Raw genomic sequence first — 19897 nt, 5'->3', positions numbered from 1 at the left:
TTAAAAAATAAAAAAAAAAGCTTTAACAGAAAAAATAAACCAACTGCAAAAAAAAACCAGGATGATAAAAAGTGTCTGAGCTACAGAGACTGACAACAGAGCAATATTCTGAAAAATTCAACTTTTAAAATTGAAAGAGATTTATCTGCAGATTGAGCCACTCTGACCTTGTACATTGAATCATTTAGTTTTCAGTGTAATGGTGGGGGATGTTAAAAGACCTTGGCTTGATGACTATACACATACTGAATTTGTCTATGGTACAGTAAAATGATCTGCCTTTTTACCACGTCGCTGATACAAGAGTCAGACTCATTCCTGAACACTTCTAATGCACGGTCTGACGGTACAGTTATTCAACAGTGGTCTTAGCTTAGTTTAGATTAATTTAAATCAGTTATAAATAATAATACACTTCTTGTGATGATGGCTACAGCCTTTAGAATTAAATCTTTTGGGACGTCGTCTCCGTCTATTCTATTTATTTTAAAACTAAATTAGATACTGCCGCTGTAATTTTTGATGAAATTTAAACACCAGTTTTAATTTAACAAAAGGTATTACAACTTAATATTCAACACGAACACCTCCCATGAGGTTCCGTCAACACACATAAGTCAAAGAGCTGGAGTGGTGGGAGTATGGTGTTTGAATACTAAGCTAGTTATAGGCCACCTTTGTTAAAATGATAATGGAGGTGAATGCACACACGACCACAGCCCATGAATTGGAATTCTGTATTTTAATGTAACCTATGATTTATGCTGTATTCATTAAAATATTGCATCTTCAGCTAAGCTAAGTTCACCTTGTTAGTGATAACAAGACTTCGAGTCTACAGTCATGCAAGCGGCGCCTGTTAGGCTGCACTGAGCTAAACACTAACATCAACATGCTAACATCCTCACGACAATGTTTACATGCTTTTGTTTAGCGGGTGCAACATTTCCCCACGTTCACCACCTTGGTTTAGTGTGTTAACATGCCAACATGCTAACATCTGAGGAAGATGAGAATGTCGTTGGCTCTGCAGGTATTTGGTCATCAAGCAAAGTATTCAACACATTGGAATTTTGACCTGATGGCCGTGCTAGTGCAAAAGTCAGGAGATCACCAAAATCATTAGGATTCATGCTCTGAGAAACATGAATGTCTGTACCAAATTTCGCCGCAATCAATTAAGTAGATGCTGAACTATTTCACTGAATAAATGAAAGATTTGACCTGCTGGCAGTGCTCACAAAGGTCTGTACAATCCAGCCATCCAACAGGTGTTGAGATATTTCAGTCGCCCACACATTGGTGGGCCGACAGACACGCACTGTCATCAGCAGAGCCGCGACACAAGCACGGTTAAACAAAGGCATCTATGAGTTTTTCAGACTCTGCTTATGTTTGAAAATTGTACAATTCCCCAAATACCAAACTATCCCTTGAAAACAAAGCATGAGTCATTCTGAGTGGTGAGTGAATGAGGGTGACTAATTATGTGAGTAACAGGATGAATGATGAAGGTCAGACACATGCAAAATGGGACGCATTTCTCTCTAGAGTTGACTGTAAGAGCACTTCTAATGCCCCAGACCCGGAGAGTTAAAAGTACATAGGTAGTGAGGTAGGGGCCCCTCCGGACTGTGTTGGCCTAGTCCAAGGTGTCTTACCCTGGGGCACATTGAGGCTCTTTTCCTGAGCCTGAGTGGTGCTGGGGACGACTAGGGGTCTTGAGCCTTTTCTGTGATCTGACAGGAGCAGGTGATATGCTGGGTTGTTTAACAGCAAGGCTGGGAGGGCACACACACACACACACACACACACACAAACACACAGGACGAGGTGGGGTACACGCGGGTACCATGATATGGATCATACACGATACAAAGTGGCACGTAACACAAAACACACACACACACAACAAAACACAATAACAACCATTAGCATGACATTGTTAGCATATCCATTATTATATAAGGAGGAGGTGGGGTTGCATTGACACATGGAGAACAGAAATGGAGAGCAGTGCAAGAGCAGGCAGAGGTAACGTAACACAGGCCACAACCAAACATAACAAGAACCAGCGGATGAAATAATGTTTCTGTTACTCATGTTATTTCAAACTCACACAGGCGCACAGTAAAGACGACATGCAGACCTCCTGTGGTGCAATGCAAGTGAAGGAATGTCTTTTCTTTCTTTACTCTTCTTTTTCTCTTCCCTCTTTTATTTTTCTTCCCTTTACTCAGAACAATAGCTCTTCTGTGCCCCCTCTGCTCTGTGCATCTTGGAAGCACTCTTCCTCGCGGGGTGTTTGGTTTGATTTACTTTTGTTTGGTGTGGTGAAATACACTGTAATACCAGTGTTTTCTTCATATGCATGCAGCATTTTTTTTTTCCTTTCTCCTGCTGTTTCCCCTTCTCAAATGAGTTTGCGTACTGATATGATCAGCAGAGGTTGCAAAAGCATGAACACAGGCACGCAAATGAGGCAATCTGTACAAACCACATACATGTTTGTAGAAATTAAAATTCTGAACACATGAGCTGTTTGCATTGTCTCATGGTTTCCACTGACTCCATACCAATTGTGTGCGGTTGACTGTTGATCAATATCTGTTACCATGTATTTAGCATGTGGTATGTTTTACTGTATGTCAGCATGTTCTCTGTCACACTACTAAGCTACAACTAAAAACAGTGGACCCTATAGTTGTCAAACAAATCTATAAATGCAAACCATAACTGTGCTGTCATATGAGTGTGTTTATAACTTACCCGTGCTGTCTCTGTGATCCCTCGGCCGGAGCAGAGCGCTGGGTTCCTGGTACTCTCCTTCTCCCTCTCTGTCATGGTCACGGTCGTCGGGGAAAGTGTGGATGCGCTGGTAGCGGCTCGAGTAGCTGTGTGTGTTGTTGATGACCACATTGTCAGAAGGGACTGACAGGTGGACCCGCAGCTCATCACTCGACAGGCTTCCCTGGGCCTGGGATGGCAGAGGATTCGCTTGAACACAGGTAATATAAATGCACCATTTGAATCCCTAAAGCGGGTGGCGATCAAACTGTGGAAACTGCCTCTAATTTTTGAACAATTAGAAGTAAATGTGAAATGATTCCCGCAACACATCCAGATGGAGATACAGTGGCACTCTGCCAAAAGACTGGCAGTTGTGATCTCAGCTTGCTATCAGTCATTTAAACTCAGATAAAAGGGGCAGCTCAGCCTAATCACACAAAAAAACAATTTCTCACTAAGGACTCTTTATTCTTTAGAAGGTAGTTAATGAAACTGAGGCTGTTAGCAGCAGGATCTATGAAGTAACTGGGATCATGGAGTCTGGAAAAGCAAGTTGATGTTGTCTTTTTCAATTGTATATTTTCAAAGCTTTGATCAACACAAACAATATTTGATTAATCTCCACTGTACTAGGGTGGTAACAGAACTCTCAGAGATACCTGCAGAGGCTCCAAACGTCTGGCTAGTAAAACCAAGACAGCATGGCTAGATACCACTTGGGGTAAATAAGAAAATATGTGGGTGAAGTCAAGGCCCCTAAACATGGACATGAGAAACCTGCAGTTAAAGAACAGTTACAGCCGAATGACCAACCGCATGTCACCTCACCTTGCCCAGTATCTTTTTCCAGTACTGTCTCCACAGAATGACAGCTATCACAGCCAGCAGCAGAAGGATGATGCCCACCAGGCAGCCAATCAGAATAGCTGTATTACTGCTGTCATCCTTGGCTACAGGAAGGCCCGCCCTGGGAGTTGCAGCGTCAAATTCAGGCCCTAGAGGAGAAAAATACGGGATGAAAAAGTCAGGCGTTTACACGTCAATGTGCTTGATTACCTTTAACCTGTAGGTAATTATCAGTCCTATGTAATGTGTATAGAGCAATGTGCAATGCTGTCTCTATCTGTGGGTATGACCAGACCTTGGATTGGGCTAATGCACTGTTCAGTCTGAGCATTAGCTCTTTCAGTGCAGTCACTGGGGTCAAACACATCAGCATAGTTTCATCAGGCTTACTAAAGATCTGATGGGGATTGTCTGTGCGAGTACGCATCCAGTCTGTGCGCTCATACCAAAGGGATTCTCAGAGCCTGCTGCATGAGAACAGAATGTGAACATTGCTTTTTCTTCTCAACAGCTTTGTAGTCAACTATTCGTCAGAATCATCCGGTTATTTTTTCTCCCCTGAAGGTCAAGTGACACGTGAAATGTTATTTAAATACGCGATGAAATACTTTCCTCAACTCTTCAAACCACTTGAACAAAGTAAGTGGTGGGAAAAAAATGGCTCGGTTAAAAAGACCAAAAATCAGGCACACATACTACACATGGGGCTTTTATGTCCATGTATGCACACAACACATACATAAATACACACCTGCAAGCACACACTCAAACATTCCTTTGCCAGAGAAAGATTTCCATACCACATTGTTCCAACAGAAGACAACTCATCCCCTTTCTCTCTCTCTCTCTGTCAGTTCAACACCATGCATGTAGGTAATAAATAAACCCAAACAAAGCCATTCAACCACAGCCAATAACAAGGACAAAGCAGCATACACGCCACAAAAAAACATTTCCAGCTTTTATAAAAAAAAAGCCTGTTAATGTTTAGCTGTGTAGAACAGAGCCAGTTCCCTGAAAAGAAAACATGCTGTTTGTGAGACCACAGGAAGCCAAGTTGTTATTGTACATAAATATAATGTACTATAGCTGTGTTAGTGTTTTTCCTACAGCTGTATATCTCCAAGCCCAGGGGACAGAACCCAGTGCCAAAGCCTGCCCCTGTAATCCCTCCTCCATTATACTTCATACTCTCTACTGAGCAGTTGGACAGTTTTAGAAGCTGAAGGAGGGTCAGACTGGATGGAGCGAGCTCCCCTCCCGCAGTTCATCCTATCTGTCCATTTGTTTTGCTCACTCTCACCTGACAGCGTCCAGTTACCAGTGGTGTCCGTCATGAAGGTGGTGGTGGTGGGGGGTTCTGGAGGAGCGAGGGATGGACAAAGGAGGAATGTGTGAGAAGAGAGGCGGTGAAGACTGAGTGATGAGGAGAGGAAATCGTGGAGAGCAGAATTCGGGCTTATTTGGCTTCTCATCCATTACTATGAAAATTCCAAACCAACTTTTTAAAAGTCAGACCAAGATAATGAAAAAAAACTTAAGAATTATAAGTTCAATTATTTGACCTTTAATTTTAAGCCACATCTCTCCTGCCCTTTAAGTATAATGAAATCTGAAAGATAAGCATCCGGCATTGACTTAGTTTCAGCGAATGTTGGCTCGCAGCCAAAGGATTTCAGCGCTCATGATAAAGAGAGAAGCTAGTCAGACATGGGCCTCCTTTGGCACAGCCGGCCTTTGGCTCTGCATTAGATGCATGGCTTGGAAACACTGCCGACATGCTCACACTCATCACAACTGCAGAGAAGGAGACGGGCACAGAGACAAGAGGAGATGAGAAAGAGATCTGGGGAATTAGAGAGGCAGGAGAGAGCAGTACGGAGGGGTTGATGAAGCAGCGAGGTGGGTGATGAAAGTCGGACAGTGGAGAGAATGGTCGGTGAAAAGAAGGATGGTAAAGCTAGAAGATGTGGGGGTGAAGAGGAAGAGGGGAGGAGCAGGAGCTCACCTGAAGGGTCGGCAGTGGCGTTGGAGGAGCTGTGGCTCGATGTGGGAGAGGAGGAGGTGTGGTTTACAGGAGGAGCAGAGGAACTGATGGAAGGAATCTTGGGAGGATAAGGAGGAAATGAATCAGGCTCTTTGACATCCTCCTCAAACGGCTCTGGATAAGGAGGAAAGAGAAAGAATCACAGAGACAATGAAAATGAATCATGTTGTATATGTTTAGGGGGCTTTCATATGGCACAACACACTGTCTAGTGGTCCTCAGCTGTTGGGAAACAGTGGTTGTAGTCACAGCTGGTTGTGTCTCCAGACAAAGGGATTTCATTCATTTCATTTCTAGAGACTTGATCATGTTGTTTTTGACTGGGAACAGATCCGTTCCTTGTTAACTAATGCGAATGATTGAGTTAGCTGGCTAACCAAAGTTAAGTGGCCAGCTAACCATTGCTGTATTGTTTTAAACTTCTATACTTATATAAAGCCGTAGCCATTTATTGCAGCAACAAGTCTTTCAGTTTGGCGGTGTGGCTCTGCTCATGTGATGCTGTGGTGTCCCTGAGCAGAACCTGTGATACACAACATTTAATGAACCTGCACCCATATTAAAAACATCCAAAATTCATGTTTGATTAATGACTAAATGTGAGTCAGCTCTGGCCAATATGAGGCCACACACTCGCATGATTTGGTCATTGTTGGTGGTGTACAGACCATGAACCGGACCAGTGCACTGGTGCATCATTTATCACTAGTCTGGCCTGTGTCCAGCCACCAGACCACAGTTGGGTCAAGTCATTTCAGCTACCTGAGAACAGTGGGATTACTGAGCACTTTGCTGATTCTTATCACGCGACCACTGACAGTGTTTTTGAGTACAGAGGACAGTTTAATTAGTCACAGCAATCTCCGCTGGAGAGCAACAGAGGAGCCTGACTTCTAATCAGATAGGCATAAATCCTATCTTCACAGGAGATATCGAATCCCCATCTCTGTTTGCCTGCAGTGGTGTGTTTCAGCCTGTAAACAGGAAGATAGTGAAGACAAGACAGCAGACGGAGGAGTAACGGGCTTTTTTCCAGTAAACCCTTTTTGATTCTGACTTTGATAAACTTTAAAATAAATTAGGAGAATAGAAAGAAATACTGACACAACGTCTATGTTTCTGGTTGGCCTATTTATTTACACCTTTCAACTTATTTGGGTAAAAATTTGCTTTGATCTTTTCCCAAAAAAAAAGTTCAATAAAACACAGCATTACGATTCTGTTGAATCGCCGCCAGCGACTACACGAGATGCTTGGGTGCCAAAAATACTGATACCGTCTGGAAACAAATGTAGCTCATCAGATGAGGGTTCACTTCACCTGACTTAACTTTTACTTCAAGTATTTAAAGAATGCTGATTGGTCTTACACCTTTAGTACAACAATCTCTCAGGTATCTCCCTTTTTCTGTTGCTGCCGTCTATATTTAGTTATTGTTTAGGAAAAGTCTCATTTCTACTGGACCTCCGAGACGGTGCCAGACATAGTTGCAAGAATATCTAAGTGCAAAGCTTCTACAAAAGAAAAACTTCAATCAACTTCAACTTCAACTTCAATTACTTCAATTCAGCTTCCTACCAGAGAGGAAGGATATCTCGCTGATGAGCAGCCAACGGTCAGCAAAGTAGAATTTGCAGCGGAGGATCTGTGCCGGTCGGCCACCCAGTGGGAGGGAGATGGGTCGTGAGGAGGGGTCCTTCAGATCGTCAAGGGGGACGGGCAGGGTGAGGGCGGGAGAGGACCAGGGCTGGAGGATGCCAGGCTTAAAAAGACACTCCACCTTGCTGAAGACTCGGACGCCCTGGGTGTGGCGGTTGTTACTGTGCACCTAGAGGAAGGAGATGAGTGTGTGAGTGCAGATAAGAGAAAAGAAAGAGGGCAGATGAAGGAGGGGAGAGGGTGTAATCAATTAGAAAACTATCTACACATCTGAATTAGCTCGACCTCCGTACAAACATCTTGAAAACTCTGGGAAACATTGGCCCCTTATTCATTCCGTATTTGTGGAAATGGAAGCGATTCAATTAACACGCAGAATTAATGACACATTCTCATCCTGTTCTGCCGTAATTGCTTTGGCACAACTTGAGCTTAGCTGAGCGGGACTGCAAATTAAGAAAATAAGAATACAGCAGGAAAGAGAACGGATGGAAAAAAACTGAAAGTGTATGACAGAAGAGAAGAGCAACGGAGGAGAGCAGGGGATATATCTCTGCTGTTTTTACAGGCCGGGAAAGGAAGAGGAATCCATAAAAGCTGAACTAATATATGAGGCGTCATTGTGGCTGGAAGGAGGAAGAGGAGCTTGAGGAGAGGAGATGCAGGAAGATGGAGAGTGTTTAAAAGAGCGAGTGAGAGGTCAAATCTATAGATCTGAAAGATAGAAAATTAAGGAGGAGATGGTGGGAGATCTTTTTTTTTCCCCCTGAGGTGGTGCAAAGGGTGCTCTGACAGGCTAGCTATTAAACTAGCACTTATTGCAGGGGCAGCCAGTCTAACCTCATCCACATGTTAATGCATGCACGCGGCGAACACACACACACACACACACACACACACACACACACACACACACACACACACACACACACACACACACACACACACACACACTTTAGATGCAGGAAGAACAGCTGCACCAGATGCTGAGTTGACATGTAACTGATTCTATCTGGAAAGGGACAAAATGGGGTGTGTTTTTGTTGGTGGTGGGGGTCTAACAAGTCAACAGAACCCAGGTAATTCACTACTCCTTCAGGGAATACAGCTCCAGTGACCTGCACTAAGCTTAATTTGGGAGCGTAACATTGCATTCATTATGTTTCGCTTGTTTCATCATAAATCTAACCTACATTATGAATTCCCTCTGATCTTTTTGTTTAGTTGCCTCATCTTTCACATGCGCTTACAAAGTAAAGTTCTGCATAAATTCCCAAAGGACAGAACTGGATCTTTACAAAAGCAGATCAGAGTGAGTCCCCAGTCTGTCTGTTACAAGTCTTGTAGGAAGTGGCGGCTGTGACCAACAAAGGGTCAAAGAGCAGATTTCCCCTTGGAAGTGATTAGACACAGGTTAAGGAACTCTGACCTGCAGAGACAAGTCGGGCTAGAATGAGGTTCAGGTTCCCATTCTTTATTTATTTGACCTGTGTGTCTGACATATCCGCCGTGCCAAGCCAGAATAATAATGCATGTCAGCTGAGGTTAGTGTGGGAAAACCACTGGGGAAAAGGCAAGAAAAACAGGATAAGCCTAGAAAAAACACTTGGAATACCGCTGGGAAAGATTTTAAAAAGGTAACTGAGAAACGCTGGAATAATAATAACGAATATGTGAAGAAAAAAAAACAGAGAGAGAGAGAGAGAGAGAGAGAGAGAGAGAGAGAGAGGGAGAGAGAGAGAGAGAACACAGAAATTTTGGATCTCAGTCAAAACCAGGCTTCTAAAACATGTCATTTTATAACACTGGGGATTCGTGCTGTTCCGTATACACATGTTTAGAGTGAGTCACACCCAAACCGACATACCAAACCACGTCCAACGAGACAACACAGTTATAACTCAAACTGGGTTGCTTCATATTATCATCCCCTCTGCTGCTCCACATACTAACCCCAAAAGCCACGCAGATGCACAAACAGACTGTGATGCAACTCGGTGGCACCCAGAGATCTGGGCACAGATGCACAATCCCATGATAAACAATGGCACATTAAAACTAATTAAATGGCTGCAAAGCTACTTTCTGGTGAGATGGCAGATTAAAAAAAGTTATTCCAGATAACAGGAAAGAAAAGGGATAAACAAACGTAACCGTGCAATTGGAGGTTCATTTTAAAAGTTTACACACTGGTTGGAGCTACAGGAATTTCATGCAAAAAGAAACAATCAGCTTAATGTCCTGCCATAAACACAATGACATGCTTGTCTTGTGCTAATGAGATAATTAATTAACCAAATCAATGTATTAATGAACAAAGTGTTCTTTGTCATCTTCATTGTCTTTTCATAAGGAGTAAAGTTGCATAAAATCAGTATTAATATGCAGATTTATGCATCAAGGTGCTCCAAAATCTAATCAGATCAGTTACACTAAAGCGGGAACAAGCGAGGAAAGTTTCCATTACTGCTCTGTTTTTTTACCAGATTAGTTTTTGGCGTTTTTGTGACTTTTTTAACTGTTAAGATACAGACAGGAAACATGGTGATTTAGGATACAATGTATGACATGCAGCTAAAGCCCCCAGCTGAAATTGAATGTGTAACCTTGCAGTTATAATGTGGAGTATGTGTCTTACATACAAAGGCTATGAGGAGGCCCTTTGTACGGTTCCTGAGTTACTGTGCTGAAAAGAGAGAGTCCAATGGGAGAAGGATGTTCTCTCTCTCATTCATTTACACACAGCAACACAGGAAAGACACAAAAAAGATCTGATGTAGGATGGGATAAAAGTGAATGTGCATAAAACTTGTGCGCTCTGTAGATTCAGTATCATCTCCTGCCTAAAAATCCAGATTTTAGAAAGATGGCCTCCCTGAAGACCAAGACCCAGACCAAGGACCGGTGCTTTTAGCCACGATGACATCTCTGATTTACAGGCAGCGCAATGCCAGAGGAATAACAACGTCCTGCATAACCCTCTCAAGTTCAGCAACACATGCACCATCACACTCAAACACCAACGTTCACCGCCTACCTGCATGTTGTGGAAGACACGTGGTCTCTCAAAGTGGAACTCAATGTCCACGCTGCCTTGCCCAAGGGCTTCCCGGCTCCAGCCAAGGTAGTCGTACCCAGGCCACACCCTCAGCTCCTTAGTTTGTATGAAGTCATCTCCACCAAGGACACCGTCACACAGCTGACCCAGGCCTCCAAACTGCATCCTGCACACACACGCACACACACACACACACACACACAGCACTGAACAGGTTAACATTTAGCTCTGTGCAGAAATAATGCTGGACACTGCTGCAGACTGCTTGTCACTTTCTATTTCTAAAGACATTCATGAGCCAGCATGCAAAGATGCATAAATAAGCATATATACATAGATGCACATTCAAGCAAGCTGGCACGCGCACCACAGACACAGACACACACACACACACACACAGACCTCAGTACAAGTAAAGCAACACAACAGGATCCCCTAATAGATCCCCTTGCTCCCAGCCCTTTGAGTCTCTCCCTTACAAACACACACACACACACACACACACACACGCACACACGCACACACATCTGCTACAAATACATCTGGATTACATCAAAATTGTTAGCTCACCTGCTAGCAAAACATTTCAGCCCCATTAACCACAGCCCCCGTAAACCCCCCCACCCTCCCCACAAATTCCTAGTTCACCCCACTTTGCTCGCTGCCAAAACATTACAGTCAGGAAACACGCCTCAAATCCCTGAGCAACTAAAAGAAAAAAAAAAAGAATGTCATTCCCTTTCGATTAGGCGGACCCCAGAATAAACTAAGTCAAGAAAGGATTTGGCTGAGACCCCTCCTCAGTGGTAACATGTGATGAGAGCTGGGGAGAAGCTTTTGGAATTCCATTGATCGAGGCACATTTCACTCCACAGTGTTGTAACACTTGTGAATCTTTATCGCAATCATTTTGCCGAGGCTGTGGTGTCTGTATATTTCCATGAAAACGAAATCCAAAAAGGGCAGTTTATGGGAATCTATGGAAATGAGACGCTTACTCATACATAAAAATGAAAAACAGTAAAGAAGCCTAGTGCGGCTGAATATCTTACCCTTGCTCAGTGCTCCCATCATAGGTGGAGTCGTTTAGGTAGACAGACATGCCAGGCAGCTGCATGACGTGACCCACTGGAGCTGTGTAAGCCTTCAACCCGTCTGTGTGACAGAAAACATTCAACATTAACCATCTGAGTGTTGGACTAAAACATGCTTTTTATAGTTTTCTGTTGAAGATACACACGTGCACCAGCTGCATGTGAGGCATCTTTAATTTGTAAAGCTTTTCATTTTAATCATGCGCAACTACATGTTGACTGAGCCAAGATTCAACAGTAATCACTGCCGCGGGGGAAATGGCTACAGCTGCTTTCTAAGTAGTAAAACAAACGTAGAGGTCCACTGCTCAAACCTGTGCTGTCCAAGCCACCATTAGCAGCGAAACTTAAGCCTCTACCCGCCAATACACAGCTAATCAGCCCAGTCCCAGCGAACTGAGGTGACGTCAGCATCACAGACTACAGCCCCGCCGCTCGGCTACCCATAATAAACAATACTTCACATAGGATTTACAGTATGTGTGCAGTATGCTCTGTTTGCACACCAATGAGTGTCTTTGGATGTGGTAATCCACTCAGACGTGCGTCTCATGCACCTGCGTGGGGGTGTGTGAGGGTCATGAAGGTCCATCTGAAATGTAAAACAATAAACACAGGGAAGACGCCGTGCCGCCACATGATCTGATACGAGGTGAGATCAGAGACTGACTATGTAAAACTTGACATTCTGTAGATTCTCGATAATGTCTGGCTTGTGGAGCTGCACTGCCTCAGAATCAAAATGAGAGCATATTTTAGAGGTGGTCTTCACTGAAGACACAGACGGTGGAACAGGGGCTCTGATTTACAGGCAGCCCAGTGCAGCCTGTCTGAGGGAGGTGGATGGGGCAGGAGAGAAGTTGAGCCAGTCATAAATACTCAGTTAGTCAGTGTTGTGCTTCAGGAAACAGGAGACCAACACCATTTATTACTGTGTGACTTATTTTATCCAGGCAAATCCCACCGAGGATGTAAATTTGATGCAATACCTCAAATCGATGCAAGGGATGTATGGTGAAAACACGCACACACACTCATAATAATTATCATCGAACAAATCCCTCCCCGTTTCCTATCTGATACAGGAGTAAATCTAGGATGATAGCGAACTCATTTACCTTCACTATATGAAATGTAATATGATTTATCAAGCTCTGGAGGGCATGCCTCAGAATACACAGACAAAATGAATACCTAAGTAGGCCACAAAAGCAGCAACGGCAACACACGCTTACCGTCCCATACGCAACCGTAGAGTTCCACCCGAAGGCAAACACTCATTACCCGGTCAGCCAGGGGGTAGAAGCGCACCATGCGGGCGACGATGGGAGGGCCCAGGTCTTTCAGCACGATATCATAGGTGTTCTCATTACCGGACACCACCTAGGGGAGAGAGATACAAATATTCAATCACACATTACATCGCCCGTCTCCCACCTTATCTGCAAGGTTGAATAATCTCGCCTGAAGGCTCTGACTTTTTATTCAGAGTGTGTCTTCAAAATCTGTTAATCTAAGAAGAGCACAAATGAACTGACTGAACTTCTTCTTTAATACACAAAGGTGTCAAGATTGACAGACTTTTGGAGTGAGAGCTTCAGGAGCAGTTTTTGTAGGAGCAGCCTTTATCTAAAATATTTAAATGGGCTTGCAATATCTGAATGTTTGTTGTGTAGCAGTGTTCTGAAATAATATATACTTCTCTAAAAACACTGGTCGTTTGCGGTCTGTGTTTTCATGATTCCATGTAGTAGTGGTACAAAATACAGTGCAGAACTGATGCACAACAGGAGGTGCTTCTATCTGAACAAGGTTAAGGTTTTCATCGGATGGTGTTGAAAAAATCAGGCAGTGAAGGCTGCTTCTGTAGCCTGAACAGACACTGCTCCACTTCTAAATAAATAATGGATCAAATGCAGATGAATAATAACACAACGTTTATACTCAGCAGCCACAGGATAATGAGCTGTGTCCTATCAGTAATGGATACTTCATTTTCCTAAGGTTAAGCTCCAAGGTTCCAAGCTCATTGAATAACATTCAAACTATCACTTCCCTTCATTTGTGTTCACACGAGACGAGACAGCGGGCTCCAGCTCTGTTGTAAATAACTCTTTCTTACTTCCTGGCTCCAGCGGTCCCTCCAGGTGATCCATTTCACTCCGTCTCGAGAGTAGCGGAGCCGATAGCTGCGAGCAAACTCCTGGCCGTGCCCGTCGGCGTGACGACCCTGGGTACCAACCAGAGCCAGGAAGTGGAGTTTGCGCAGGTCAATCTACGGGAGACAGATAATACATTATCAAAACACAGGGAAATTGCTCGCCTTGCTCCGTCAAAAGGTGGAGCACAAAACCTCTGAACACTTTCCGCACAGATTAAACAAACAAGATATATCATGTTAGTTAGTAAGCGTTAGTTGTGGTCGTAGGTTCATAATTATGATTATGATAATTATTATAACAACAAATCAGAGCGGAGTAAACTGAGTATCTGACCTGAAGGTATTCTGATCCACTGGGGAAAACGGCTCCTGCAGGACACCACGCTCCATCCCCCTCTCCAGTACTCAACCTGAGAGAAACAAACAAGCAGAGAGAGAGGGAGGTTCATACTGTGAAATAACAAATTGAGAAAAACTAACAAAGACATTTTTAAAATAAAAACCCAACAGAGAAAGCTCACTAAATCCCAGTTCCATACCCAAACATTCACAAACACACCCGCAACAACACTGACTACATCAAAACCCACAGTGCTGGCAGCATGCAGAGGTACAAGTGAGAATTCAATACAAACAGTCCGACTCTCCTCCACCAACATACATATTGGATCCCACGGCAGCCAAACATTCACATAAATGAGGCAATGTTGTCTGAAACCGAGAAATGCAGCGATACAGAAACCTGGCTAAAGACACGCCGTAGGTAATAGAGAGAGGGAGAGCGAGAGAGAGAGACTGCAGGCAGATGGAAAATGCAGAGAACACATTAGGCTCGAGAATAAGAAGAGAAAGGGAGAAGAAAGGAGCAAGAGTGGAAATGACTAGCTCTTTCACATTCTTCAAACCTCACAACAAGGTCTGGTGTGTAGCGTCAGGATCTTTACTCACAGCTCCTCAGGCCCGCTACGACCACACACATGCACCACTAAAAGATTTTCACTCGATGTGAAATCCAGTCAATCCAGTCTGAGAAGAAAAGTACATACTACCACCACATATTGGCCACATGAAGACCACAAAGTTGGCTGTGTGTCTGTGTGTGTGTGTGTGTGACTTGTTTCGAGGAGCTTTGCAACAGACGCCAGGCCACAACCATGCTCTGACCACTGCGGGGCTTCTCCCAAAATGAAAGCTGCTGCTCAGACCGCCAAAACAAATCACTATATCAACTCGGTCACGCTGACAGTGGAGCTAATATTTCAATCCATCCTGTTCTCCACTTGATGGGTGAGATCATGCAGCCGGAAACCGCGAGATGATATCAACACATCAGAGCTCCTCAGAGTGTCCTGTGATGGAGGGAGGCGGCGGGAGACGAGGATGAGGAGGGAGAAAGGAGGAATGTGGCTGGGCAGAGTTCAGTCCGACGTGCACCAGCCAGCGGGATTAACATTACAGCAAACTGCTCTGCCAAGTGCCTCACTCTTTCTCCTATTTCTCTCTGTCTCTCTTTTGCTTCCTAACTAAAATACCAGCCAATGATTCATTCCACTCTCCTTGTTCTCAGTTCCCTCCATCTTTGCGCCACTCCCTCACACCAACGTGCTGATATATCACTGCCCACTGAGTAAGAACAGCCATGAAAAAAAAATAATACCTACTAGATCTGTATCCCTCACTCCCTCCCTTAACACAACACCCTCCTTCAAACCCTGTTTTCAAATTAATTCCTCTCCGACTGTCACCACACTATAGCCGCGATCCACCTCTCACTTGTTTTCTTTTTTCTCACTGTCAGCTGCTTTCTGTTTTCTCTCTTTCTCTCTCAGTGTCTCCCTGGTGTATCTTAAAAAGAGCTAGGGCTAATAATCATTTCCACATGGATAGACACTCAGCCAAGAGAGCCAGCCAAACAGACCAATGGAGACAAATGAACACACACACACACACACACACACACACACACACACACACGTGATCCTGCGAAGGCCGGTACACATGGCTGTAGCATGTTTTGCCTCTCATGACTCTGACCTTGCTGCCAGACAGACAAGGTGGTAATATAATTACCCAGTGGGTTTTAGAAAGACACACACTATCATCTTCTGTCATAATCTAATAGACCTCTGACGAATTACTTTAGCATGGTGCCAACACGCTGGGAAAAAAAAGGCATGCAGACAAACACATCAGTCCACAGTGACATGTGGATGAGCACAAGAATATCTTATTCCTGTAAAAGTGCTGTTACTTACTGTTACAGTCAGCTGACACAACAGTAGCTCTTTTAAAAAGGTCACTCTAACTAAACAGTTACATAATTACTAGTCAAGTGCAATGGCCAATGTGACATTGTGACCCTCACAGTTTTAATGCAAAGACTGATAATACAGCCCGATTAATCAGACCAAATGACACCTTATTCATTATATGAACTGCTGAACAAATCTGAGATGCAGGCGGTGATTCAGATGTCTGGGACCAGGTAATTAAATTTGCCCTATCAAGCAGCAACCAATCATCCCATTCAGTGCAGCCACTCAAACTGGTGATTATGTTTTCTTTGTAACAATGACTTTAAAAAAGAAGGACAGACCAAATTGAAAAGGTTAAACCTGTTGTTGTGCAGGTTTTAACCCATTAACAACCAATAATATACATTTTCCATTGAAGCTGATCATTTTGCTGTTTTAGAAATTTGTTGTTTAAAAAAAATGTCTTTACATGGTCGTGTGTGCAGCCTGCACTGGTTTATCTCACTACAACAAACCAATGACTGCCAGGATAAAATATGTTATAGGAGAAATAATTTGTGAAATCTATCCATCTACACAATGCTGTTACTGTCCAGTACATGAAATATCATCAATATAATGACGAAGCTGTAGGCTCTACAAATCTTTAATACGGCAACTTATCACCAGCTGATAATCTTCAGTTTTGGTTTAACCTACAGTGGTTTCACTTTTTCACCTTGCTGCAGTGATGTAGAAGTGTACTCCAGGGTGTGTCAGTACACTATGACATCACTAGTGGGTGTGGTTACAGGTGCAACTGAGTGATCAGTGATGCTGGGTGTGAACAGCGAAACACTGTTCTACAGCTTTGTGTAAAGTTACTCTTTAATGTGGAAAGCTGCTTGATTACAGTAATGAAAGTAACACAATTGGATACTTTCCAGCCTGGGCGCACACACACACACACACACACACACACTTTCCTACCTTCCATGTTTGGCCTCAGTGGAGTCTGACCAGGCGCTGGAGGCAGTGATGTCAGAGTCTGGGATGGTGCCATCCTCCATCCCCAGGGCGTAACGACACTGAGCTGTAGGGGAGGATTGAGGGAAAGAGAGAGGGACAGAGGCCGGATAAAGACATGAGTAACACTCTCATTTGTATGGAGCACATGTCCAGGAGAAATTTAATATTTCCATTAGAGTGTCAGCAGCCATCATTGGTCACGGAGCATAATGTTGTTATGTCATCTCTGTGAAAACTTCCGGACTTCATGCTTCATAACCCACACAGACACAGAGAAGAGGGAGAAAAATACCAAACTCTACAATCATTTGTTCCACTTTGCTGAAATTTGGGACAGAATCTCTCAGGGTCCGTCCGTCATGTGAAACTAAATAGCAGTGTTTTGCATCACTTATTCCAGTAATTCCCCTTTGTCCTCTCAAAACTGACAACATCAAAGACAGTCATTAATAATTATATGCATCTTAATTGGCATGCTCATATTCCATGAAGTGGCCCTGTGAGACCCAATGACCTGCCTCCTCTGAGGTTATACCAGTCCTGTTTTTTTTTTGTCCATTTGTCTTTCCATCTAGCTTTCCATCCCACACAAAGCCACCTCCTCGGGACTCCAGCGAACCTGCACAGACCCTGTTCCAGTTACCACTGCTTGGGGATTTACAGGAAGAGAACAAAAGAGAGAAAGAAACGAAGGGCGAACTCAAGAACACAGACAGGTCTCGAATATCTGTGCTGACTGGGCTCCAGCGGCAGCATTATCAAATGATCCAGATAGCATGGTCCCAGGCAGGGATTACCCAACGACCCAGCCATCCACTCTGAAGTCAGTCATGAGGAGGAGGTGGTGGAGGGGGAGGTGAGAGGCTGAGGGAGGGGTTGGGTAGTGATAAAGTGGAAAGGGGTACTGACAGTGATATGGACGGGAAGCTGAGGGTGACAGAAAGAGGCGGGGGTGGGGGCGGGCGTCTAACTCAGTTTCTGTCATTGAGTCAGCGGACAGGAATGTTGGGCTGGATGACAAACCCTAAAAACCCCGACGGGTGCAGCAGACACACACACACACACACACACACACACACACACACACACACACAGTTCACACACATACACACACACACAGTTCACACACACATACACAGTTCATCTGTACCCTGCGGACAGGTGCCCATTTCATTACACCATCATCATCAACACACATTGCCAGTCAACACCCTGCCACCTGCAATCTTTGCACCTCTCTCTCTCTGCTCTCTGCATCCCGGTGTGTCCTCTGCTTTCACCTCCTGTTTTTTGTTTTTCATTTTTCATGAAACTTTAGCCCACCTATTAAAACCTTTCTACTCAAACTATCAAACTTGATTCAGTTCTTTCTACAAGATAAAATGTGTGGGTGTCTGTGTTTGTATGTGTGTGTGTGTGTGTGTGTGTGTGTGTGTGTGTGTGTGTGTGTGGAAAAGTCTGTCCATCTATCTCCAACTGTTTGTTTTTCCATCGATCCAGCTACAAATCCCAGTTTCATTTAGTGCAGACACGCACGGTCCATAAATCAGCAGATCACTCAGCAGACAATTACTCCACAACAATTTCTGTTAGGGCTATAACAAACAACTATGTCTATTATTTGTTGTTAATCTGGCAGTTATTTTTTGAATAAGCACTTGCTCACAATTAGTCACAATCTCAAACTCCTTGAGCCCAAGGTGACATCTTCAAATCACTTGTTCAACAGCCCAAAAACCTAAAATATTCAGTTTACAATCACGTTAGATGAAGAGAAGCAGCAAAAACCAGCCATGCTATCGGCTCTGTGAGGCTGTGCACAGCAGCACTTTGAGCTGAGTTCATTTATTTATTATTAACTGTTATTATTATTATCAACAATGAGCTAATGGACACATGAATTTCCCATAGGGGATAAATAAAGTATCTATCTATCTAAATGCTAATCTCAGAATGCTAACAAGCTCACAATCACAATGCTAACATGCTGATGTTCAGTTGGTAGAGCATTTGCCATGTTCATCATTGTAATTAAGTGTATTAGCATGCTGGAATTTGGTAATTAGCACTAAACACAAAGTCGAGCTGGGCTTGATGAGCACGCTGTTACTTTCACAGATATTTCGACAAACTGAAATGTTGACCTGATGTCGGCACTAGACAAAATGTTAAGGGATCAGCGGAGTTATTACACTTCATCAAACTCACCACATCTCCCATCTATCCATCCAATACTTATTGAGATCTTTCAGATCAACAGACCGTTCCTGGATTGGAACGCCATGCAGATAGCACGACAGCATAATAGTTGCCAATACACTCAGTCAGTCAACTGGTCAATTAGTTGATCAGCTGTTTCCGCTCTAATTCAGTCATTAAAGTCATTCGTCGAGCAAAAACGCTGAACATTCACTAATTCCACTTTCCCAAATGTGAGGATCTGCTTTTTTTCTGCTGAGTATCATAACATCAAAAACTGAATATATTTGGGTTTTGAACAGTTTAATGGATTAAAAAAAAAAAAGAAGCCATTTCAAGATGTAACTTTGGCTCTCAGGAATCATTCATAGACTACAGAATCAGCATATAATTAAAACAATAGTCACAACAACATCCTTGCTCTCTTTCACAGTCTGGCTGCTGCAGGCAGAGGGTTGACCACGCTGCACACAGTCTCTTCTGGTTATACCTGGTTGGCTCACATTAACTGACCCCTCATGCGTTCCCTTTCCCCGACATTTTGACTGACACTTTCACGAGCTGCCTGTGCATTAGCAATCTTGACGAGCCAGGGTAGGAGGAGAGGGAAGGGAGGGGGGGGGGCTGCCCAGCTATCTCGTTCTCCTATTACACACGACCGGCTGGCAGACAGGGAGAGGACACAGGATAGCCTGTTGATAGCGGACGGAGAATGAGCCTTACGGATCTGAGAATGTGAGGGGAATGTCAGAGCCACGGGACAGACGATCGCTGCGCCCG

At 43.8% G+C, this 19897-nt stretch overlaps 1 protein-coding gene across 7 annotated transcripts in view; it reads right to left on the bottom strand.

Annotated features, from left to right (window-relative positions):
- Positions 1–19897, bottom strand: part of ddr1 (discoidin domain receptor tyrosine kinase 1) — a 39490-nt gene that overhangs the window by 6015 nt on the left and 13578 nt on the right. For 5 of the 7 annotated variants that reach the window (XM_022756578.1, XM_022756580.1, XM_022756583.1 and 2 more), the window contains 12 exons: positions 16880–16982; positions 13990–14065; positions 13617–13769; positions 12730–12877; positions 11453–11555; positions 10380–10566; positions 7262–7511; positions 5645–5797; positions 4940–4996; positions 3619–3785; positions 2770–2977; positions 1662–1781 (listed from right to left, as the gene is read on the bottom strand). In XM_022756578.1, the coding sequence (XP_022612299.1) occupies positions 1662–1781; positions 2770–2977; positions 3619–3785; positions 4940–4996; positions 5645–5797; positions 7262–7511; positions 10380–10566; positions 11453–11555; positions 12730–12877; positions 13617–13769; positions 13990–14065; positions 16880–16982 (1725 nt within the window). The remainder of the gene's footprint in view (positions 1–1661; positions 1782–2769; positions 2978–3618; positions 3786–4939; positions 4997–5644; positions 5798–7261; positions 7512–10379; positions 10567–11452; positions 11556–12729; positions 12878–13616; positions 13770–13989; positions 14066–16879; positions 16983–19897) is intronic. The other 2 variants (XM_022756582.1, XM_022756577.1) reach the window with 2 other exon arrangements.

This window comes from Seriola dumerili, unplaced genomic scaffold, assembly GCF_002260705.1.
Source record: "Seriola dumerili isolate Sdu_G_001 unplaced genomic scaffold, Sdu_1.0 BDQW01000258.1, whole genome shotgun sequence".
Classification (NCBI taxonomy): domain Eukaryota; kingdom Metazoa; phylum Chordata; class Actinopteri; order Carangiformes; family Carangidae; genus Seriola; species Seriola dumerili.
Note: the sequence above shows the minus strand (reverse complement) of the source record. Positions and strands in the feature narration are given on the sequence as shown.